This window comes from Chiloscyllium punctatum, chromosome 17 (genome assembly GCF_047496795.1).
Source record: "Chiloscyllium punctatum isolate Juve2018m chromosome 17, sChiPun1.3, whole genome shotgun sequence".
Lineage (NCBI taxonomy): Eukaryota > Metazoa > Chordata > Chondrichthyes > Orectolobiformes > Hemiscylliidae > Chiloscyllium > Chiloscyllium punctatum.
In genome coordinates, this window is record NC_092755.1 from 54,345,081 (window position 1) to 54,370,132 (window position 25,052).

Below are 25,052 nucleotides of genomic sequence, written 5' to 3' on the forward strand. Positions count from 1 at the left end.
TATTATACCTCAGACCCCATCAGTAAAATATTTAAGTGGACATTATCTTATTGCTGTGTGCAGATTGACTGCCCTGTTTTCTACATCAGTGACGACCCTTTAAGAAAAATATACTTAATTGGCTGTAAAGCACTTTGAAATGTTCTGGAGGCAATGAAAGGTGCTATATAAAAGTCATGTTGACTTCATTATTTCCAAAAGCATCTTAGGTGAGGTTTTAAAAATTTAACCTATTTTTCTAATCAATCTGTTCAGAGATGTTACTACACACCTGTGGATTAAGTGGGACTTGAATCTGGGTCTCTTGGTTCAGGGGTAGGGACACTACCACTGCACCACAAGAGTCCTTTGAAATTGAGGTGAGATAAAGCTTCCTAAGTCTGCCTTGATTTGAACACTGGACCATCTGGTCTGGAGTCAGAAGCACTATCATTGTGTTCCAAGCCCAGCCTTTTAGAGGATACTATCTGGAATACTAGATGAAGTACACCTGAATTTATTACCAAGGAACCAGTGCAGACTTACAGGCATCTAGTTTACACATTCAAAAACATGTAAGACCATCAGAGGATTTTATTAAATGACATACACATGTGGGGGCTCTTTGGTGATGCAGTGTTGTGTCCCTTTCTCTGGGCCAAGAGGTCTGGCTTCAAATCCCACCTGCTCCAGAGGTGCGTTGTAACATCTGTGATCAAGTTGCTTAGAAAATATATGGATACATGCATGTGGTGCAGTGGTAGTGTCACTACCTTTAAACCAGCAGGTCTGGATTCAAGTCCCATCTATTCTGGATGTGTGTGATAACATCTCTTAACAGATAGATTCGAAATATCTAGTTATATGTGTATGTTTACCTTTTATCTCCATAAGGTTGTATTACAAGAACAATTGTAACAACGTTCATTGCTGACAAAGGTAAACACTGCAACTTTTAATTATACTCACTCCCTCTCCACTATTAGCAGCTTAATATAATCTTATCAGTTTCTCATCAAAAGCCATTTGCTTACACAATTTCTTTTATTATGATTGAATAGACCTGAGTTGGATGACTGCTCCTGCTGTGCTTGACACCAATTCATAAGGGACCCAAAGAGTTCACTGTAACGAGAGATAGGGTCCTTTATTATGGCTTTGTTATTGACTAAGACGCTTGGATTTTATAGAACAGTGTAGCACAGAATGTGGTGATTTGGCCCATCATTTAAGGCAGCTTTAGTGCCACTGTCTTCCTCATTCCCCTTCACACTGCAATATTTCCCTTTTCAGTGTTTGTAAAATTCACAGTTGGAATTGAATCTGTTCTGCTAACGTTTTTTAAACAGCATAAGAAAACTCCTCCTTTCCCTACTTGGTCTTTTGCCAATGATGTTGAATCTCTTCTCTCTGGTTACTGATTCTCCTACAAATGGAAATGGTTTCTCCCAATCTTTGTTGTAATTTTGAACTTCTCTAGTTTTTAATATAATTGAAGCTCCTCATCCCTTTTGTTCTGATAAGTCTCTTTGGTTTCATCTCAAAGGCCTTGGCATTCTTCTGAAATAATCTTGGCCTAGCAGTTTTATTGCCAGGCTATTAATCCAGAGACCTGGGTTCAAAGTCTGCTACAGCCCCATGACAGATTTGGAATTAAGCGTCTAACAGTGAAACCATTGTTTATTTGTCAGGGAAAAACCCCACTTAGTTCACAATGTCCTTTAGGAAAGGATATACCACCCTTAACTGGCCTGGCCTATATGTGACACGAAACCAACAACAACAACTCTTAACTATCCTCCCATTGATGAACAATAAATGCTGGCCTAGCCAGTGATTCCCACATCCTGTGAATGAACAAAAATTAAAATTGGACACAATACTACAGCCTACCTGTGACTTATGATGTAACTTTTACAAATCACTGTAAAAGTATATTTGTATTACATTGGAATGCAGCAAAATAAATTGGCTGACTAGTTAGGTTGAGTACAGCTTGGACCATCTAGTGTGTTTGTTGACATCTGCGAACTGTGGTTAAATGGATTGCTGGAGGTCTCATCACCTTGACGTATCCCCATGTTCCACTTCAACATCCTTGGGACTCTCTGCATTCCTACGCCTATTGAAAAGCAAGATGACACATTGACCAGTTGACTGTCAGACAATGGCCTTTCTTTCCCATTTTCAATATTTTTTTATATTTGCCAAAAAGAAATGTTCAAAGGAAATAGCAGTTTGTTTTTGAATGGCCTTTAGTATTTTTTTTCTCCAAGTTTGCACACAGCAGTGTTCTGGAAATTGGTTTCCAATTCTTGAAGACTTCAGGCCAATTCTAGAGGGTTGGCAATGTTTTCTGTGAAAGACAAAAATGTTATATTAATCTGCAGTGAGAATTGTCAGACAAGTAGGTTAAACAAAAAAAAATGGGTGAGCTTGACATTGATTTTGCAGCTACTGAGTAGATTGGTCACTGGTTCCATAGACAAGAACGACCAGCCAAGCTGAATGTCTGTCCCTGAGCACCATTACTTGTGTTCTCCTAGCTATCCAATCAGTAAAGCATTGAGATTCATTGATGGTTTGTCAGGATATTTCTTTAACTTTTCACACCATCAAAGGAGGAACGGTCCTTAATTTATCAGCAAATTCTGAAAGTATGCCTGTCACACTATGTGTGACTAGAATATCTCTGATTTTAATGAGTTACAGGGTATAGAAACCAAGTGATAGTTCATTGCTGTTATTGGGAGCTTGCTGTGTGAAAATATCGATCGTGTTTCCCATTTTAAATCAGTGACTACACGTCAGTAACATTTTATTGATTGTAAAGTGCTTTGTGATGTTCTTTCTTCATGAAAGGTACTATATAAATGCAATCTTTATTGCTTTCCTTTTAACATGTTCTAATGTCTTTCTGATGCTTCTATTGTTTTTGCCCTTGAATGCATGGTGCCAGTTTTGTGTAGTGTTGCCTCAGGTTGACTGTGGCTGGTGTTGATACCAAGCTGATTGAACTAAGAAGGCCAGTGTTGCTGTCCTTCAGCATGAATTGTGAGTCTATCTGCTGTCTCACTATGTTATTTATTTTGACAAGTTATAGTTCAGTCTTTGACATTTGAGGAACAGCTACAACCAAATTTATATTTTCCATTCCTGGTATTATACTTGCAGGGTTAGTTCTTCAACACATCATCTCATTGTAATCTAGGACACAGCAATTAATTTGCATTTTTTGGATCACCATGTGTCCTTGTGCACCTCTATGTGACAAGTCATTCCTCATAAAACAAGTTTTTAACCTAATCTCATTCTCTTGCCTACTCTCCATAGAACATAGGTAAATAGATAGACATTGACAGATAACTTTATTATTTTTCAAATCTTCCCTTTCCTTTTTAAAGGCCATTTGTTCCACCATTTTCTGTCCAATAACCTTGATATAAATAAAAATTGTCTGACCTCTCCCTTCTAATAATCTTTAATGCTTTCCATTATTCACTGACTTATCAGTTGCGATTTAGTTTATCAAATCCTTCTGTTAGAGTCATTGAAATATACAGCACGGAAACAGTCCCTTCAGATCAACTCATCCATGCCAACCAGATATCCTAACCTAATCCAGTCCCATTTGCCAGCACTTGGCCCATATTCCTCTAAAAAATTCCTATTCATATATCCATCCAGATGCCTTTTAAATGTTATAATTATACCAGCCTCCACCACTTCCTCTGGCAGCTCATTCCATACACTCACTATCCTCTGCATGAAAAAGTTGCCCCTTAGGTCCCTTTTAAATTTTTTCCCTCTCACCCTAAACCTATGCCCACTAGTTCTGGACTCCTCCACCCCAGGAAAAAGACCTTGACTATTTATCCTCTCCATGCCCCTCATGATTTTATAAACCACTATAAGGTCACCCCTCAGCCTCCGACGCTCCAGGGAAAATAGCCATAGCCGATTCAAACTTTCTCTATAGCTCACATCCTCCAACCCTGGCAACAAACCCTTTCAAGTTTTACAACATCCTTCTGTTAGGAGGGAGACCAGAATTGTATATAATATTCCAAAAGTGGCCTAACCAGTGTCCTGTACAGCCGCAACATGACCTCCCAACTCACATATCCAATGCTCTGACGAGTAATGGAAAGCATATCAAATGCCTTCTTCACGATCCTATCTCCCTGCGATTCCACTTTCAAGGAGCTATGAACCTGAACTCCAAGGTCTTTTTGTTTAGCAACACTCCCCAGGACCTTATTAAGTTGAATCCTTAGTAATCCTTTTTTGGCCATACTATGCTAAATAAAGCTCTAAAGTAAATTCCTAAATTTAAAATAGAACTGGAGAAACTCAGCAGGTCTGACAGCATCTGTGGAGCGAAACAGTTAGCATCTCCAGTTCTTCTTGGTACCAAACTCCAGGTGCCATCTTAGTGAATTCTCTCCATTGTCTTGATTGTCTTCCTAAACTTACTTTTCCAAATCTGGGGACGCTATGCTTTTGGTGTAGTCCACTTGGACTTTGGCAAGGCTTTTGATAAGGGAGACTGACAGCAAAGGTCAGAGCCCACGGGATGCAAGGAAATTTGGCAAATTGGATCCACACTTTGCAGAGCAGCAGGAAGCAGCTGATGATGGTTGAGGAGTGTTTATCCAACTGGAAATCTGTGTCCATTGAGGTTCTATAGGGGTCAGTGTTGGATTTCTAAAGAAGGGTCACTGGACCCGAAATGTTAACTTTACTTTCTTTCCACAGATGCTGCCAAACCTTCTCACTGTTTGTTTCAGTTAGGGCCCTTGCTGTTTTTGTGGTTTATATAAATGAATTAGACTTGATTGTGGGAGGATTGATCAGTAAGTTTGCAGATGATGCAAAAATTGGTGAGGTGGTAAATAGTGAGGACAGCTTTAGACCAGGAGAGGATGTAGCAGGGTGGTCAGGTGGGCTGGTCTGTGGCAAATAGCATACAATCTGAATAAATGCGAGGTGATACACTTGAACAGGATAAACAAAGCAAGGAAATCCACGATGAAAGATAGAACCCTGGTAAGCACCAAGGATCAGAGGAACCTTGGTGTATATGTACACCTGTCCTTTAAAGTTTAAGACATTTGGTTAGACTACAGCGGGAGCACTGTGTGCAACTCTGGAATCCACATTGCAGGAGGGATATGATAGCACTGGGGAGGATGCAGAGGAGATTTGCTAGGATATTGCATGGTTTAGTTATAAAGAGAGGTTTGACCGACTGGGATTGTTTTCCCTGGAGCAGAGGAGACTGGGGAAGGACATGATTGATGTGGATAAAATTGAGGGGCATAGACAGGAAGAAACTTTCCCCATTGATGAAGGGATCAATGACTGGGATCATAGACTTAAGAGGTTTCGAGGTGATGTGAGGAAAAACATTTTCATCCTGATTGGGAATCTGGAACACACTGCATTTAAGGATGGTAAAGGCAGGAATCTTCACACAGTGCAAAAGAATTTATGAATAGCACTGCTGCCTCACAGCTCCAAGGACCTGTGCTCGATACCAGCCTTGGGCAACTGTCTGCGTGGGTTCCCTCCCACAGTCCAAAGATGTGTAGGTTAAACAGATTGGCCATGCTAAATTGTCCCATAGTGTCCAGGGATGTGCAGGCTTGGTGGGTTAGCCATGGGAAATGCAGGGGTAGGGGAATGGGTCTGAGTGAGATGCTGTGCGCAGGATAATGTAGACTCGATGAGCTGAATGGCCTGCTTCCACACTATAGGGATGATATGTACTTGTGGTACCAAAACTTTGGGCCAAGTGCTGGAAAATTGGATTAGAATAGTTAGATGGTTGTTTATGACCGGGACAGATGCAATAGACCAAAGAGCCTCTTTTTTTTTCCAAACTGCAGATCTCTGATTATATGACGCTACTTTTGTGGCCCAACCAATAATTTTTCTACAGGCTGCACATTTTCTTTGTTTTTTTCCCACTTCTCATTCCACATGCCAGTTTCTGAGATCTCATTCCTGCCGGTGTGTCATTCCTAGCTGTCCATTATCCTATAAATAAACGATCTGAATTCTTCAGAGGGTTACCCTCCTGCTTATAAAACTCCCAGGTATTCATTATTCGGTAATACACCATCCCAATCTCTCGGTTAGATTCATAAATTAATTACACAGAATCCCTGGATTAGATTCCTGCATGTCACTCACTCTCCTGTATCTGAATGTGATGGGTTCAGTGGGATTCTTTAGAGAAGCTCCTTCAGAGAAAGATGTGAAGTGTATCCATTTAGAGGTGGCGGAATGGGGAGGAGTGCTGGATGCAGTGAAGGCGGTGTTGATTTCGGGAGGTGAGGAGTTAAACTGGCCCGGGCTATGGAGTAAGCAGCAGTGCATTGTGGTATGAAAGCCCGGAGTGCTGCATTAAGTGAGAGTGGGGGGGGTGGAAAAGCAGCATGTACAAGCAAGTGAGAGAGAGAGATTCCCCGCCGAGCGGGATGGATGCTGAGGAGTGGCACCGGTGACTGATCGAGGACCGAACCCGGCTCCGCTTCCCCGGGACAACCAGGCGAGGGGCGGGGTGGGGATGAAGGGCAGGAGCTGCTGGGAGACGGGATCTGCACGCTCGTTCTGCCACTCGGGCTGCCTGAGTAAACTGAAGAGGGGTTAGTGGCCTTGCAGTGCTTCTTTTTAACACACACAGCCTGGCTCATCTTTTAACCAAAAACAAAACTGCATGGTCAGCAACTTGCACGCGACTGTAATTGTGGGGTATGGGGACCGGATCGGAAGAAAATTCAGTAATATATAATTGTTGTTCGGCGATGATTCAAACTATAATGCACGCGATTGGGTCCAATTCCCAGAACCAGCATTGTGCTCACCTCTGTCCCATTTGGTTTCATTTGGTCTATTGACCTCAATTATGTATTTCCATTGGGTTGTCATTCCTTCAGTATTCCATTGAGCTGACGAAAGGTCTCTGTCAATGCTTTTGTAATGATCCATTTCCAATCTCATAGAACAGTCAACGTAAGCAGTGAAATGGTACAAGGATTAACAAAAGCAGTTGATCCAGTGAAGCTTTCCATGTCTTCATAGTGGTGCCTTTTTTGATCTGTGCATAGTGTCTCACAGTTAAATACCTGGTGACATTAGGATCCTCAGTAGGAACAGAACCTCTCTTCCAGGAGTCACTGTTTCTGAATTCACCCATCCCTGCTGTCACCTCAGCCACAGTTCCTGATGTCATCCTATCCTGAAGTGGTATGTCTGTTGATTGAAACGATATTCTCCCTGAGCCATGCAATGATTTCATCCACGGAGATGGTATTTGTCTGACCTGTTGTTTGAAGATGATCCTCTTGCCTGACTATCAGACAGGTGCCTGCCTCTTTGGCTCCTGAGATAGGTACACTCTGCGCTGATCGTGTACCCTAGACTACCAGTTGGGAACAAATTTAACATCACAGCTAACGTCAAATTAAATGAGACCATATTAACTTTGCAGTTATACTGGACTATACTAATGCCCAAAACATTGATTCTCCTGCTCCTCAGATGATGCCTAACCTGCTGTGCTTTTCCAGCAGCCCACTCTCGACTGTGATCTCTCGCATCTGCAGTCCTCACTTTCTCCTAAATTATCTAGTCTGTTTTAGACATGCTATAGCCAGTAAATGTGGGCCCATTTGACCTAAATCAGCCATCAATTTTTGGTTATGCACTCTTTCTTTCATTCATACAAGAAAAATGTGGGCCAAAGTCTCACTAGTTCATTTGCTGTCATTCAAGTGTTCAGAAAGGTGACGGTAAAGTTGCACTTATGTAAATATATATAGACAGTCCAACTGAGCAGGTATCAATGGAGAGAAACAGTTTAACTTGGTGCTGCTCATTTGCATTATGGAAAGAGTTGCTAACTTCAAATTGGTACTTGCGGACAAACTAATCAGTGCTAAAATTTTAATATGTATTTCATATCTTTCTGCAATATATATCAGCTGTGGCTTGGTTTGCAGTACACTTGCCTCTGAATTACAAAGACCTCTGTTCAAGTCCCACTTCAGGTCTTGAACATAATAATTGGGGCTGACACTCCGTGCAGTACGGAGGCAGTATTTTTTTGGTTGGAGGTGCCATTTTTCAGATGAGACATTGAATCAATCCCTGATCTACTGCTCAGGTTAATGTTCTAACCAACCTGTTGAGATGTTATTACACACCTCAGGTAGAACCACTGCACCACAAGAGCCTTCTCAGGTCGATGTTAAGTTTACCGTGTTGAAGAAAAGCAGGTGCCCTGACCAATATCAATCATCATCTCAAAAAACATCATCTGGGTCATTTATCACATTGCTCTTTGTGTAGGTGTGCCAAGTGCAGATTGACTACCACATTTCCTGCAACAGTGAATATACTTCAAAACATGCTTCCTTGGTTGTAAAGCACTTTGTTCACGACCACTGTGAATGCAACGTGAATGCAAGTGTTGCAGATTTCTTGAATGTGGCACGGTTTGCTTCTTTCCAGTAATATTTCCTTGTCGTGTATTGATAGCACCTTGTTGATTTGGAAAAAAGTGGTGCAACACTTTCTCACCAGAAGCAACAAGGATCTGCTAATAATATTTATCATTTAAAGGGGAATCTTAAGAAAAATGCAGTTTGAGCTAATCTAAGAGTTTTTGAGGTGGTTTAACTGACCAGGACAGTGACTAGGTGCGCATGTGAATTTAAAAAAAAAAATTAGACTAGATTCCCTACAGTACGGAAACAGACCCTTCGGCCCAACAAGTCCACACTGACCCTCCAAAGAGCAACCTGCAGGTTGATTGTTAATGTGTTAGATTTTCAGATTTTGATGGCCAAAGTGTAAGCATGATATCCAGCACTTTTACATATATCACTATATATACCCCAAAATGTGAAGCACCATTTTTGTTTACACCTCCAGCAGTATAACTATGAGTGGGGCCAAGACTAGGCTCAGTTGTGATGTCTGCCTCCATACTGCAGTCAAATAATTGCCTGATACTCAAGATCTGGGATCTGAGACTGGATACCTCTGAAATGATAGAATCCCTACATTTCAGAAAGAGGCCATTTGGCCGATCGAGCCTATACTGACCTTCCAAACAGCATCCCACCATGGTTAATCTACCAAGCCCACATATAGCTAGACACCATGGACAATTTACCATGGCCAATCCACCTGTACATCTTTGCACCTTGAAAGGAAACTGAAGCAGCCAGAGGGCCCTTGCAGACCTGGGGAGAATGTGCAAGCTCCATATAATCATCTGAGACTGGAATTAAACCCTGATCCCTGGCGTGAGACAGTGATGCTAACCACTGAGCCACCATGCCAGCTTACATTAAGAACATTAGCCCCACTAATCTGCTCCATCATACAAAGACATCCCGCTGATAAGCAGTTGAATTCAATGCTCCGTGCCTGTCGTGTCTTGACATTTTTCTTAATATTAATCACAGATTACAAATCTCAATTGATCTACAACTGCCTTAAGCAGAAGAAAGTTTACAGCTTCTAACCCCCTTTCCATGCAGAAGCATTTTTTCTTTAACTTTCACTTCTGAAGTACATTTTTACCAGGAAGACTAGACTGTCTGACCAGCAGCCTCCTCCATTTTCATTTCTTCCACTAGTTTGCTCGGCCAAACTTCCTCTAAAGCTCTCCCTGTCCTATATCTAAACGCTTAATTACTCCATTTTCTCTCAAATCTCTCTTCATGGTGTATGAACACCATGTCCAACTATCCTAACTCCTGCTTCCTCCACATTATTTCCACTGAACTGTCAACCACCAACATCAAACGCTTTCTGTCTCTCATGCTCCCTCTCTGTCTCTCTCTCCTCCCATTCCAAGATGGCAGCGGAGTAGTAGCGGAGCAATCAGGCTGCTTAGGTGCCCGGAGCTCATCTATTGTCTCCATATTGCTTATTTCCTTTTCTCTGCTTTTTTTTAAAAAGACATTTTCATTTATTATTTTACCTCATTCAATGGCTTCAGCAGAAGGTATCTTCCACTGGCCCTGGTCCAGTAACGAGGAGGCTTCCAGCTCAGCGTGGCAGTCTCAGCCTGGCGTGGTAATCTCGCCCTGACTTTGGTGGTCTCGGCCTGGCGTGGTGATCTCGCCCTGACGTTGGTGGTCTCGACATGGCGTGGCGATCTCGGCCTGGCGTGCTAATCTCACCCTGACGTTGGTGGTCTCAGCCTGGCGTGGCGGTCTCGACCTGGCCTGGCAGTCTCGGCTTGGCCTGGCGGTCTCGGCCTGGCCTGGCGGTCTCGGGCTGGCCTGGCGGTCTCGGCCTGGTGTGTCATCTCAGCCTATTATGGCAGCAATCATCCAGAGGGGCAGCCTCAGCTTGGTTAGGCAGTCTTGGCCCAGCATGGAGGTCTTGTATCAGCATTGGTGACTTCATCGGTGGCTTCAGGATATTTCAGTGGGACAGAGAGATGTTGTTGGCCTGCCGCATCGGTCACCTTGCCCTGGATGGAGTGTCTTGGTTTGGCAGTCTTGCCCCGTCGTAAAGGTTTCCTTCAGCAGCGGCTTCCGGGTATTCCAGATTTTGTCCATTTAATGAGCTTTCCCCGAACTGAAATTGATCTGAGATGAACTATGCCTTATTTTTAGCTTTTTCTTCTTTTTTATGACTTGTGACATTAATGCAGATGCCATGGTATGGCGACTTAAAGAACTTCTTTAATTTGTTTTGTGACGATACACCTGACAATAAATTTCTCCACTCTACCCTGTGCCACTCCACCCCACTTCCAGGTTATCTTTAATGTTCACTGTTCGTTCTTTCTTGCCTTTATTACCCCCTCCTCAAAATAAAATCTCTTAATTCCACATTCCTTGCAAATTACTGGCTGTCTTCAAAGTCCATGAGCATGTTGTCAACTTCCAATATGTAGTCACCATTCCTGGAACTCTATGTTTGAAATTCTCAATTATGTTTCTGTCCCACCATGTTATTGAAATAGCTCTTATTCAAAATAAGAATAACATCCTATGAGACTGTGTGTGCAGAAGGTAAACTATTCCTTTCATCCTTCTCAACCTCTCTTTAGTCCTTGGTAAAGTGGACCATATCCTTCACCTCTTTACTGTCATTCACTTTGGACTGTATTCACCTGAGTGTACGCTTGTCTATCAGATCTTAGTTAACTATCATTTGCATTGGCATCTCTACAAGCTTTACCACGATGTTACCTCTGGTGACCTGCAAGAACGTGGGCTTGGTTTGTTCCTTTTTCTTAGCTATGCCTTTCCACTTGACGTTAATTTTAACATGTATGCTGAAGGTGACCAGCTGAACCTCCTTTGATCCCTCCAGAGTGTCTAAATTGTCAAAATTGTTTGTCCAGCATTAGCACAGGATAAACAGATATTTTCTCCAACTATGTTGTTGGGAGGAGAGAAGCCATTGTTTGCATCTCCCCCATGTAGCTACCATCACTGTTCTTCAATCTGGAAACTATCTGAAGCTGGACCAGTCTTTGCAACCTTAGTGTCACTGACCCCTGAGGCTGTTGACTGATCCATGTCATCACTAAAGCTTCCTACTTTCACCTTGACACATTGTCTAATTGTGCTCCTGCCTGGGCCCATCTGTTGCTGAAATCTTCATCTGAAACTTTATTACTTCAGGACTTGTATATTCTAATGCACTTGTGACCAGTCTCCCACGTTGCACCCTTTGTAAACTCAAGGTCATTCCAAAGCTTTGCTGCTGTGTCCCTATTCCTATCATCCTTTTCACTTGTGCTCTGACCTACATTGCCTCCTGGTTGAGTATCACATTGTCTTTGAAAATCTTATTCTCCTTGTGGGGGACACGGTGGCACAGTGGTTAGCACTGCTGCCTCATAGCGCCAGAGACCCGGGTTCACTTCCCGCCTCAGGCGACTAACTGTGTGGAGTTTGCACGTTCTCCCTGTGTCTGCGTGGGTTTCCTCTGACACTGAGTAATTGCCATTCATATCGTGCCAATCATTTTGTTAGGAAAAAGGACATGATCAAAGTTTGGGAGAAGATTTGTAGCTCGGGTGCTCGTTGTTGTGGTTCTGTTCGCCGAGCTGGGAATTGTCTTGCAAACATTTCGTCCCCTGTCTAGGTGACATCCTCAGTGCTTGGGAGCCTCCTGTGAAGCGCTTCTGTGCTGTTTCCTACGGTATTTATAGTGGCCTGTCTCTGCCGCTTCCGGTTGTCAGTTCCAGCTGTCCGCTGTAGTGGCCGGTATATTGGGTCCAGGTCAACAAACACATCGACCTGGACCCAACATACCGGCCACTACAATGGACAGCTCGAACTGACAACCGGAAGTGGCAGAGACAGGCCACTATAAATACCGGAGGAAACAGCACAGAAGTGCTTCACAGGAGGCTCCCAAGCACTGAGGATGTCACCTAGACAGGGAACGAAATGTTTGCAAGACAAATTCCCAGTTCGGCAAACAGAACCACAACAAAAAGGATGTGATCCTGAAGACGTGTTTATGAAACTAGTAAGCTGAACCACAAAAGCAGTACTGTCCTAATTATCATAGAATCCCTACAGTGTGGAAACAGGCCATTTGGCCCAACAAGTCCACACCCCCCCTCCGAAGAGTAACACACCCAGACCCATTCTCTATTACTCTACATTTCCCCTGCCTAACTCACCTAACCTACACACTACGGCCAATTTAACTTGACCAATTCACCTAACCTGCACATCTTTGGATTGTGGGAGGAAATTGGAGAACCTGGAGGAAACCATGCAGACACGGGGAGAATGTGCAAACTCTCCTCAGACAGTCACCCGAGGTTGTAATTGAACCAGGCTCCCTGTTGCTGTGAGGCAGCAGTGTTAACTGCTGCTAGTACTACATTTTTGGTTTGAGTAGATAAACCAGAACTGGAGAAATGATGAATAAAGGAGGGATTTATACTTTACGATACATTGGGACAGTTTCCAGGGATGATAGGATGGTGAAAGGGTTGCATCTGAACAGAACCAGAATCCCTGCAAAGCAGAATGCTAATTAGAAGGGTTTAAAGTAACTTGGACGGGGAGTGGGAGCCAGAAAATAATATTAGGAAGAAAAACCATTGTGAATACGGAACAGTCTCGATTATCCAAACGACACGGGCGGGGAGTACTTTGTTTGGATAATCTAAAGTTTGGATAACTGAGTTTGGGACACTCTATTCAGAGATACAGACGGACGTTTCTGCGTCCAACAGTGAGAAACCAGAATGGTGTATTGCCTCCCTGGTGCCACGATCAAGGATATCTCAGAGAGAGTACAGAATAATCTCAAAGGGCTGAGAGATCAGCCGGAGGCGGTTGAACATATTGAAAGTAACGACAGGAAGGGAAAAGGATGAGATTCTGAAGAGACAATATAGGAAGTTAGGAGGAATTTAAAAAGGAGGTCCTTGAGGGTAGCAATATCTGGATTACCCCAGTGCTACGAGCTAGTGAGGGTAGTAATAGAATGATAGAGCAGATGAATGCATGGCTGAGGAGCTGGTGTATGGGAGAAGAGTTCACATATTTGGATCATTGGAATCTCATCTGGGGTAGGAGTAACCTGTACAAGAAAGATGGATTGCATCTGAATTGGAAGGGAACTAATATACGACAGGGAAATTTGCTAGAGCTGCTCGGGAGAATTTAATCCAGTAAGGTGGCGGGGGGGGGGGAGACCCGGGGATATAGTGAGGAAATAGATTGGCCTTAGACTGGTACAGTTGGGAAAAGGGCCAAGTCAAACAGTCAAGGCAGGCAGGGACAAAGTAGAGAACAAGGTAAGACTGATAAATTAAACTGCATTTATTTCAATGCAAGAGGCCTAACAGGGAAGCTGGACGAACTCATGGCATGCTTAGGAACATGGGACTGGGATATAGCAAATACAGAGATGTGTCTCAGGGATGGACAGGACTGGCAGCTTAATGTTCCAGGATGCAAATGCTACAGGAAGGATAGAAAGGGGGGCAAGAGAGAAAGGGGAGTGACGTTTTTGATAAGGGATAATATTATGGCTGAACTTTGGGAGGAAATTCCTGGGAATATGTCCGGGGAAGTTATTTGTGTGGAACTGTGAAATAAGAAAAGAATGATCACCTTCTTTGGATTATGCTATAAACACCCTAATAGTCAACAGGAAATTGAGAAACAAATTTGTAAGGCGATCTCTGTTATCTGTAAGAATAATAGGGTGATTATGGTAAAGGATTTTAACTTTCCAAACATAGACTTGGGACTGCCACAGTGTTATGGGTTGAGATGGAGAGGAATTTGTTAAGTGTTACAAGAAAGTTTTTTTGATTGAGTATGTGGATGTACCTACTAGAGAAGGTGCAAAACTTGACCTACTCTTGGGAAATAAGGCAGGGCAGGTGACTGAGGTATCAGTGGGGGAGCACTTTGGGGCCAGCGATCATAATTCTATTAATTTTAAAATAGTGGTGAAAAAGGAGAGACCTGATCTAAAAGATGAAGTTCCAAATTGGAGGAAGGCCAAATTTAATGGTATTAGGCAAGAACTTTCAAAAGTTGATTGCAGGCAAATGTTTGCATGTGAAGAGGAATTTGTTATGCTGGAAAATGGGAAGCCTTCAGAAATGAGATAACAACAATCCAGAGAAAATATATTCTTGTTCGGGTGAAAGGAAAGGCTGGTAGGGGTGGGGAATGCTGCATGATTAGATAAATTGATGTTTTAGTCAAGAAAAAGAAGGAAGAATATGTTAGGTATAGACAGGAGAGATCCAGTGAATCCTTGGAAGACTATAAAGACAGGAGGAGTATACTTATGAGGGAAATCAGGAGGGCAAAAATGGGACATGGGATAGCTTTGGCAAATAGAGTTAAGGAGAATCCCAAGCGATTTTATAAATACATTAAGGACAAAAGGGTAACAAGGAAAAGAATAGGGCCCCTCAAAGATCAGAAAGGCAGCCTATGTGTGGAACCATGGGAGATGGGGGAGATACTAAATGAATATTTTGCATCAGTGTTTACTGTGGAGAAGGACATGGAAGATAGAGAATGTGGGGCAATCGATGGCAACATCTTGAAAAATAACCATATTACAAAGGAGGATAAACGCATAAATGTGGATAAATTTCCAGGACCTAATCAGGTGTACCCTAGAACTCTGTGGGAAGCTAGTGAAGTGATTGTTGGGCCTCTTGCTGAGATATTTGTATCATTGATCGTCACACGTGAGGTGCCAGAAGATTGGAAGTTGGCTAATGTGGTGTTACTGTTTAAGAAAGATCGTAAGGAAAAGCCAGGGAACTGTAGACCAGTAAGCCTGATATCAGTGGTGGGCACATTGTTGGAGGGAATCCTGTATTTGGAAAGGACTGATGAGGGATAGTCAATATGTGCATGGGAAATCATGTCTCACTAATTTGCTTGAGTTTTTTGATGAAGTAACGAAGAGGATTGATGATCTATATGGACTTCATTAAGGTGTTCGATAAGGTTCCTCATGGTAGACTGGTTAGCAAGGTTAGGTCACATGGAATACAAGGAGAGCTAGCCATTTGTATGCAGAACTAGCTCAAAGATAGAAAACAGAGGGTGGTTGTGGACGATTGTTTTTCAGACTGGAGGCCTGTGACCAGTGGCGTGCCACAAAGATTGATGCTGGGTCTGCTGCTTTTTGTCATTTATATAAATAATTTGGTCATGAACATAAGAGGTATAGTTAGTAAATTTGCAGCTAACACCAAAATTGGAGGTGTAGTGGACAGCGAAGAAGGTTACCTCAGATTACAACGAGATCTTGATTAGATGGACCAATGGGCTGAGGAGTTGCAGATGGAGTTTGCTTTCGATAAATGTGAGGTACTGCATTTTGGAAAGGCAGATAAGGGCAGGACTTGTACACTTAATGGTAAGGTCCTGGGGAGTTTTGCTGAATAAAGAGACCTTGAAGTGCAGGTTCATAGTTCCTTGAAAATGGAAGCTTGGGTAGATAGGATAGTGAAGAAGGTGTTTGGTATGCTTTCCTTTATTGGTTAGAGTATGAAGTACAGGAGTTGGGAGGGTTTTTTTTGGCAGTACATGACATTGGTTAGGCCACTTTTGCAATATTGTGTGTAATTCTGGTCTCCCTGCTATAGAATGGATGTTGTGAAACTTGAAAGGTTTCAGAAAAGATTTACAAGGATGTTGCCAGATTTGAAGAGTTTGAGCTATAGGGAGAGGCTGGGGCTGTTTTCCCTGGAGCGTTGCAAGCTGAGGAGTGACCTTGTAAAGGTTTATATAATCATGAGGGGCATGGATATGGTAAATAGCCAAAGTCTAGAACTAGAGGACATAGGTTTAGGGTGAGAGGGGAAAGATTTAAAAGTGATGTAAGACGGAACCTTTTCATGCAGCGGGTGGTGCATGTATGGAATGAGTTGCCAGAGGAAGTGGTGGAGGTTGACACAATTACATCATTTAAAAGGCATCTGGATGGGTATATGAATCAGAAGGATTTAGTGGGATATGGGCCAAATCTGGAAAATGGGACAATGTTAATTTAAGATATCTGGTCGGCATGGATGAGTTGGACCAAAGGGTGTGTTTCCATGACTCTATGACATATTTGGGCAACTTCGTACACTGTTGATAGATGCCAGTGTTGTAACAGTACTGGAAGAGCTTGGCTAGAGGAGCAGCAAGTTGTGGAGCACAAGTCTTCAGTCCTATTGCCAGAATGTTGACTGGGCCCATAGGCTTTGCAGTATCCTGTACCTCCAGCCATTTCATGATGTCGTGCAAGTGAATTGAATTAGCTTAACACTTGTAACTGTGATTTTTGGTACCACTGAAGATGGCTGAGATGGATCATCCACTCAACACTGCTGGTTGAAGATTGCTGCAAATGCTTCAGCTTTATCTTTTGCACAGATGTGCTGGGCTTTTCAATTAATGAGGATGAGGATATTTGTGGAGCCTCTTCGTTTAATGAATTGTTTAATTGTCCACCAGCATTCATGACTGGATATGGCAAGACTGCAGAACTTGGGTCTGATCCATTAGTTGTGGGATTGCTTAGCTCTGTCTATCACTTGGTGTTTGGCAAGCAAGTAGTCCTGTTTGGTAGCTTCATCAGATTGACCCCTCATGTTTAGGGATGCCTGGTGCTGCTCTTGGCATGTCCTCCTGCACTCTCTATTGAACCAGGGTTGATCCCCTGACTTGATTGTAATGGTTGAATGGGGAATGTGCTAGGCTATGAAGTTGCAGATTGTCCTGGAGTACAGTTCTGCTGCTATTAATGACCCTCAGTATCTTATGGAAGCCAAGTCTTGAGTTGCTAGAAGGTGTTCAAAGTCTGACCCATTTAGCACAGTGATAGTACCACCCAACATGATGGTAGGTACTCTCATTGTGAGGAGGGGAAGTTTCTCTCCACAACAAGAATGGTGGTCACTCTTATTGATACTGTCACGGGCAGATTCGCCTGCAGCCAGCAGATTGGTAAGCTGAAGTCAAGTATGATCCCCCTCTTGTTGGTTCCCTCACCACTTGCCACAGATCCAGTCTGGCAGCTATGCCCTTTCTGACCCAGCCAGCTCAATCAGTTGTACTGTTGCCAATCTACTCTTGCTGCTGGACATTGATTTTCCCAGAGAATGTTTTACACCCTTGCCATCCTCAGTGGTTCCTCCAAGTATTGTTTGACATATGGGAGTACTAATTCCTGGGCCGAGAGAAGATGGTACGTGGTCATCGGCAGGAAGTTCACCCTGTGTTTAATCTGAAGCCATTAGACTTCATGGCATCAGGCATCAATGTTGAGGCCTGCCAGAGCAACTCCCTCCCAACTATATACCACAGTGCTCCCACCTCTGCTGGGTCAGTCTTGCCTATTGGACAGGGCACACACATCCAGCATTAGTGATGGTGGTATCTGGGGTATTGTAAGGTGTGATTCTGTGAGTATGACTGTGTCAGGCTGATGCTTAATTAGTCTGTGAGACAGCTCTCCCAATTTTGACACTAGCCCCCAGATGTTAGTTTGGAGGATTTTGCAGGGTCAACAGGGCTATTTCTGCCATTGTCTTTTCCGCTGCCAAGGTTGTTGCTAGATGGTCCATCCAGATTCATCTCTTTGTTGTTCATAGCAATTGATACAACTGAGTGGCTTGCGAGGCCATTTCAGAAGGTAGCTGAGAGTCAAATCACGTTACTGTATATCTGGAGTCAAATATAGGCCAGATCAGGTGAGAGTGACAGATTTCCTTCTCTGAAGGACATTAGTGAGCCAGACTTTTTTTCTGACAATCAGCAATGGTTTCATAGCCATCATAAGATTTTTAAAATTGAATTCAGTTTCACTATCTGCCATGGCAGGATTCTAACTGAGGCCCTGAGAACATTAGTTGAATTTCTCAATTGATTGTTTTCTTGATTTTTCTTGTTAAATACATTTTTCATCTCCACAAAGCTACTTCTGGTTCTCTCTATACTTTTTCTAACTGTACTGCCATCATCTGTATTGTTTGGCCAAAATTGACAAGCCTAACTGACAAAACACTTGGCACTCCAGTAGGAGGTGGGGTCAGAGTGAATGGAAATGTAATAAGGCCTAAGCTTATTGTTTATACAGATGAATGTATGGAGTGCGATAAATAAGTTAGTAAGCTTTGGTGCAGATAGACACATGAAAATAATTTGTGGTGAATGGAGACCTGGCTGAGAAGGACACTGAGGTTGTCCAGAAGGGACCAAGGACAGAATGTATTGAATTGCAGCTAAGAAACAGCAGTGATGCCATGGCACTATTGCATATTTTTATAAGCTACCTATTAGCAGGAAATATAGAGGAGCAAATATGGAAAAAAAAAATAGGGGTGCAAGAAGTATAAATTAGATACAATGAGAATGATGTCAATTAACCTAATATAAAGACCAGATGGTAATTGTTGAGTGGGTGGGTTGGGTGAGGAGGTTAGTTTGCTCAGGAAGTATTTTTTAATGTCAGTGTATTTCCAATCTACTTAGTAGGAATGAATTCCTGGATCTAGTTCTGGGAATGGGCTGGGTCAAGTGTCAGTTGGGGAATATTTATGGATGTGTGATCATAGTAGCATTTGGTTTAGGCTAGCTACATTAAAAAAAAGCAACCCAGTTTTTAAAGAAAAATATGTCCAACAAAAGTAACTAATTGGGGAGAACTGACTTCAATGGGGTGAGAATGGCACAAGTACATTGGAATCAAAGGTAGGCTGGTAAAATTCCAATGTAACAATGGCTAACCTCCAATGAGGAGACAGATAGTTAGGTTCAGTCAAGGTGCATTTCCATGAGAGAGAGAGGCAAGGAAAACAAATGCAAAGCTCCCCGGATGACAAAAGAGGGAGTATGATGAAACATTTAAAAAAAATGCATCATAGAATTATCACGGATCATTGTAAAACCCGATTGTACTAAACACAATCAAAGCTGAGAGATGATACGACAGGGTGCGGGTAATTTACAAAAAAAACCTCCCCTTTTACTCCTGTAGTGGGAACTTTAGGATTTCAGCCAGGCTTTAAAGATGCTGGAGTTCTGTTTGATGGGGAGGTCATGATGTCCTTCGAACAGTTGCGCCAGAAGTTCAGGTTGCCTAGCAAGGATCTCTTTCGATATTTTCAATTACGAGACTTTGTACAAAAAAAACGACATTAATGACTAATCCTTACAAATCAGACATGTAAAGGAGAGTGCTTCGGACGATGGGTGCACCCTCGGTCAGCACTCTCTATCACTCGCTAGGTAATAAAGTATCAAAGGACATGGAATGGCTATGTAAAACCTGGACTCAAGAATTAGGGATGGAAATCTCCTTAGAGATGTGGGAGGATATCTGGGAAAATGCCAGGAAGATCTCTATCTGAACTAGGACTATACTTCATAGGGCTCGTATAGCACCAGAGCGGCTTGTAAAATTCAAGGCAGGAGCTTTTCCAATGTGCTCTCAATGTAAAATCGAAGTTGGTACTTCAACTCATTGTTTGTGGACATGTAAAGATTCGTAGATACTGGGACAGTGTAACGAATGCTTGGCAAAGATTTTGGGAATGTAGATTGGGTTGGACCCAGTGTGTCTCCTTTTGGGCTTTCCAAATCTTCCTTCTCTAGATGCATACAGGAACAAACTGTTTACTATCCTCTCCTTTTGTGCAAGAAAAGACATTTTAGCAAGCTGGGTATGGGAAAGTACCCCAAGACTTTCAAATTGGCATAGGATAGTTATGGAACATATTCCCCTGAACTTGTTTACGAATATGGTGCACCAAAAAAAACAGAACTATTTTATAGAACATGGCAGCCCTTTTTGAACTACACCGACGCAGATGTATCGGCCATACTGTCTAGAGCCTTTGTTTAGCCATGAGGATGATGTTTGTTGGTTTGGGGGCCCCTGGGAGGAAGAATCCCAAATAAATACGGGTCTTGTTATATCTTGATATAATTCTATTTTGAATGCTTATTTATTTACCTTTTTATTTTCTTTTTCTTGTTGTAAGTTATGTACTATACTGGAGTTTTTTTTATATATGTAGTGTCTTCTTTCTTATATCTTTGTGTTTTGGTAGTCTGCAGAGTAAATTAGCAGTTAGTTTTCTTAATTTATATCGATGCTGTTATTATATTGTAAAGTGGTGACACTATTTTGTATTAGTTTTGTAATTTTGTCCAAAAAAAACCCCAAAAATCTTTTTCTTTTCAATAAAAATGTTTATGAAAATAAGATGCATCATGATGATAGACTGATGATAGAGATTTTGAGAAGAGCTGGCAACTAAGATCGAGAACAAATCAAAATTGTTTATAGGCATGCAAATAGTAAAAGGAGAAATGGAACTGATTAAGGAATTGGGGTGGTTAATACAGGGGAGGTATTGAATGAGTACTTTGCATCTGCCTTTATGAAGGAGGCCCGTGTCTAGTGTGATGTATGTGGATCATGAAAAGGTATTGATAAAGTGCCACATAAGAGGATTGTCAGCAAAGTTAGAGCTGATGGAGTAAAGGGGCCACTAGCATGGATACAAAATTGCTCAGTGACTGGAATTGAGATAGTAATGAACATTATTTTTAGCAGGCTAGTGGAATTTCATAGATGTCAGGATTAGGAGCCCTGCTTTTGTTGTTATTTATTAATGACCTATACTTAGAGGAATGAGTCTCATTAAAAATTTGCTGATAATGGAAAACTTGGATGATTTGAGAACTATAAAGAGGATAGTGTTAAACTTATGCAAGCTGGTGAAATGAGTACATGAGTATCAGATGATGGTGTGATGACAACGTCTTTGGACAATGCTGTGGGGACACAAATCAAATCCCGCCACAGCAGCTGATAAAACTTCAAATTCAATTGATAATTGTGGAATCAAAAGCAAGCTTTAGTAATAGTGACCTTGAAATTACCACTGATTTTATAAAACTTTATCCAGTTCACTAATGTCCACAATTATCAATTGAATTTGAAGTTTTATCAGCTGCTGTGGCGGGATTTGATTTGTGTCCCCACAGCATTGTCCAAAGACGTTGTCATCACACCATCATCTGATACTCATGTATTCATTTCACCAGCTTGCATAAGTTTAACACTATCCTCTTTATAGTTCTCACTAATGTCCTTTTGAGGGAAGGAAATTATTGTCCTTACCTGTTTTGGCCCTCATGTAAGTCCAGACCTACAGTAGTGTGATTGACTCATTGGCTCTAAAATGGCCGAGCAATTTTTAAAATTTCACTGTGAAAATGTCATTTATTCCGAAAAATTCCAAATTCCGAAAAACAACTGACCCCAAGGATTTCGGATAAAGGATTGTGTACCTGCACAAACCTGTATAAAACACTGGTTTAGCTTCAACTTTGGACACAACACTTCTGAAATTACTTCACATTTTCTAAAGTTGCAGAAAAAGTCTACCAAAAGCCAGGTAGGGCAGAGCAGAATATGGAGAAATCTGATGGAGATGCTCAAAGTCATGAGGGATCCAAACTGCAAAACAAAGGTAATAGAGACACGAGGAAAAGATTTTCATGGAATGAGCAGTTAGGATCTCTAATGCATTACCCAAGGGTCTGGTGGAGGCAAATTCAATCATTGCTTTCAAAATAGAATTCGAAGCATTATCTTCAGAGAAGAAGTACAGTGACAAATCCCTGTGCAGAGAGCAATGATAACATGATAGGCTGAGCACCCTCCCCCCCCCCCCCACCACCACCACTGCACCCCCTGTGCTGATATGCTTTCATGAAGCACCTTATGTTCAGTTACATTAAAGTAATTAGATGAAGAAAAACTGGTAGTCTTGGACTCCCCAGTCCAGTGGGAATCCTTTTTGTTAATGTAACCTAACTGGTTGCTTAGTATCGTAAAAAATTTCAATCAAATGAGTCTTATCAATCTAAATCTGAAGGAAAACATCCCCATTTGTGCATTGTCTTTCAGGAGCCTTGAAACTCAGGTATAATTCCAGTTAACCAGGACTGCACTCTCTGCAAGGTCAATACATACTTCCTAAGGTCTGGTGCTCACAATTGGACACGTTACTCCAGGTTAATATCATGTAATATTGTCTGAAGGAATGCCTGAGACCTAATAGAGTAAGGGGACTGTTGGTGGATATATTGATTTAAGAATTAACTGGATATGAATTATTTATGTAAATATGGGGAGTTAGTAATCAATGGGGTGTGTGTCTTTTGGAGTGCAGCTAACTAAAATAAAGATTTCACATGAAAGTGTGGACTTGAATTCTGTTTAAATGCAGTTATCTTTGGGTGTGTAACATGGGTTGCTTTAACCAATGTTTTGTATATCTGTAGCATGAATTAAATGCACATGCATTTTAGTTATCTGGATTCAAAGTTTGTGAGAAGATTTGTAGCTCGGGTGCTGGTTGTTGTAGTTCTGTTGGCCGAGCTGGGAATTTGTGTTGCAGACGTTTTGTCCCCTGTCTAGGTGACATCCTCAGTGCCTGGGAGCCTCCTGTGAAGCGCTTCTGTGATCTTTCCTCCGGCATTTGTAGTGGTTTGAATCTGCCGCTTCTGGTTGTCAGTTCCAGCTGTCCGTTGCAGTGGTCAGTATATTGGGTCCAGATCGATGTGCTTATTGATTGAATCTGTGGATCAATAAGCACATCAACCTGGACCCAATATACCAACCACTGCAGCGGACAGCTGGAACTGACAACCGGAAGCGGCAGATTCAAACCACTACAAATTTAGGAGGAAAGATCACAGAAGCGCTTCACAGGAGGCTCCCAAGCACTGAGGATGTCACCTAGACAGGGGACAAAACGTCTGCAACACAAATTCCCAGCTCAGCGAACAGAACCACAACAGTTATCTGGATATAAAGGCCAGCAAACCATTCACCTTTTTTGATTATTGGCTACAGTTCACTTAATAACGTCTCCAACTAGACCCCCAAACCTCTTTGTTCCTCCGTTTTTTCCATGCTTTCACCATATATCTAAACCTATCCAATTTAGGCAAAAGGAAAATGATTCCACATTTGCCTGCATTAAAATACATTTGCCACCATTTTTCCCATTTAATTGATCCAGAAGCACTGCATTATAATTTTAAACGTGGATTTATACTGCTTCAAATACCAGCTTTGTGCGAGTAGGGAATGCAGTGTGTCACTTATGCAATAACAATGGGTGCAGTCTGACAAGTGTAAGTAACCTGGAGCATGGTGTGTCTGGTTGAAGTGACCGCAGCTGTGCAGTGTTGCATTGTTCAGTTGCATCCAGTCTCTCATATGCAATGTACTTTTACCATCTGATGTTTTCAATCTTTCACTTCTTATTTTATAAACATTCCACAAGACCCGTCAAACATTGTGAGTATCTTTTCTTGTATAAATATGCTTAAACAGGTTAACAATTTATAAATTTTAGTTTTTCTCTATTTAATCAATATGAAACACTTTGCTGGTGCTGAGCAACAATTCTGTAACAATGCACGTAGACATGTGATGATACATTCATGTGCTTTGCTCAGTTGGCCAGGTAATGTTTTGTCATTGACATCTTTGCTGTTTACCCAGCTTGGCATCAGAAGATGGTGCTAAAAGAAACCAACGCGCTGGATCATGAGAGGGTGCACTCCAAAATGCCTCCAACTGCATTTCACTGCACTCGGTTATGATGGAGGTTTGTGATGAAATGACACTGGGTGCGTCTGATAACTTTGGACATATGGTGGCAATTTAGCTTGGAACTGTTACTAAATGAGTTTATAGAAGCAAGCTGTGTCACAAATTGTTCCAATTTGAGTTCTGAAAATCAGCCATTACTTGGTCAGACATTTTGTCCTCAGTTGGAAAAGGCCTCCCTCAATAACAAAATGCTCACCTTCTGGTGTCTGGTCAGTCATCTACAAGGCTGAAATCAAAGTTGTGATGCAATGCCTTCACTTGCCTGGATGGATGCAGCTCCAAAAATATCCGAAAATATACATAAGCTTGATCAAAATGCTTGATTGGCATCCCATTTTAAGGATTCACTCCCTCCATCACTGATGGATGCACAGTGGCAGCAATTGTAGCATCTGCATGATGCCTTGTAGAACTCACCAAGGATTCTAAACCCAACCCCTTCCATATTGAACAATAAAGGAGTTAGACGCACAGAAATACCACCACCCACAAGTTGCCATGGTCACACAAGGTGTTTCTGCAGAGAGGCCAGTGAACAGTGAATTTGGAGAGCTAGCTTAGCCTCTTTTTTTTTTCTCAGTTTTTTTCTGTGTGTGTGTTCCAATTTAAAATGCAACCAGCAGCAAAGCTTTAGAATTTTATCAAAGAGTAAGTATTTACTCAAGCTTAGTGACAACCACTGAGATCGTGAGACATGAGTAATCCAAATATTAGACATTTAGATATTTAACCTAGGTACTTTGAAGACACCTTTTTTTCAAGCTGTGCATATGAAGCTCTTTGTTCTTCTCGATTTGAATTCTCAGCTTTTACTTTGATTACCCAGTGACACTGTTTCCAAACCCAGAGCCCAAGCTGTAAATGTGAGTTATTTTTCCCATTTAGAA

At 41.9% G+C, this 25,052-nt stretch overlaps 1 protein-coding gene across 12 annotated transcripts in view; it reads left to right on the forward strand.

Moving 5' to 3' along the window:
* osbp2b (oxysterol binding protein 2b) overlaps positions 1 to 25,052 on the forward strand; it is a 331,588-nt gene that overhangs the window by 131,187 nt on the left and 175,349 nt on the right. Inside the window, exon 1 of one of the 12 annotated variants that reach the window (XM_072587176.1) lies at positions 6,396 to 6,632. The exons of 10 other annotated variants lie outside the window; for them this stretch is intronic. In XM_072587176.1, the coding sequence (XP_072443277.1) occupies positions 6,554 to 6,632 (79 nt within the window). In that variant the 5' untranslated portion in view covers positions 6,396 to 6,553. Of the gene's footprint in view, positions 1 to 6,395; positions 6,633 to 25,052 lie in introns of those variants that run through there. One more of the 12 variants, XM_072587177.1, reaches the window with a different exon arrangement.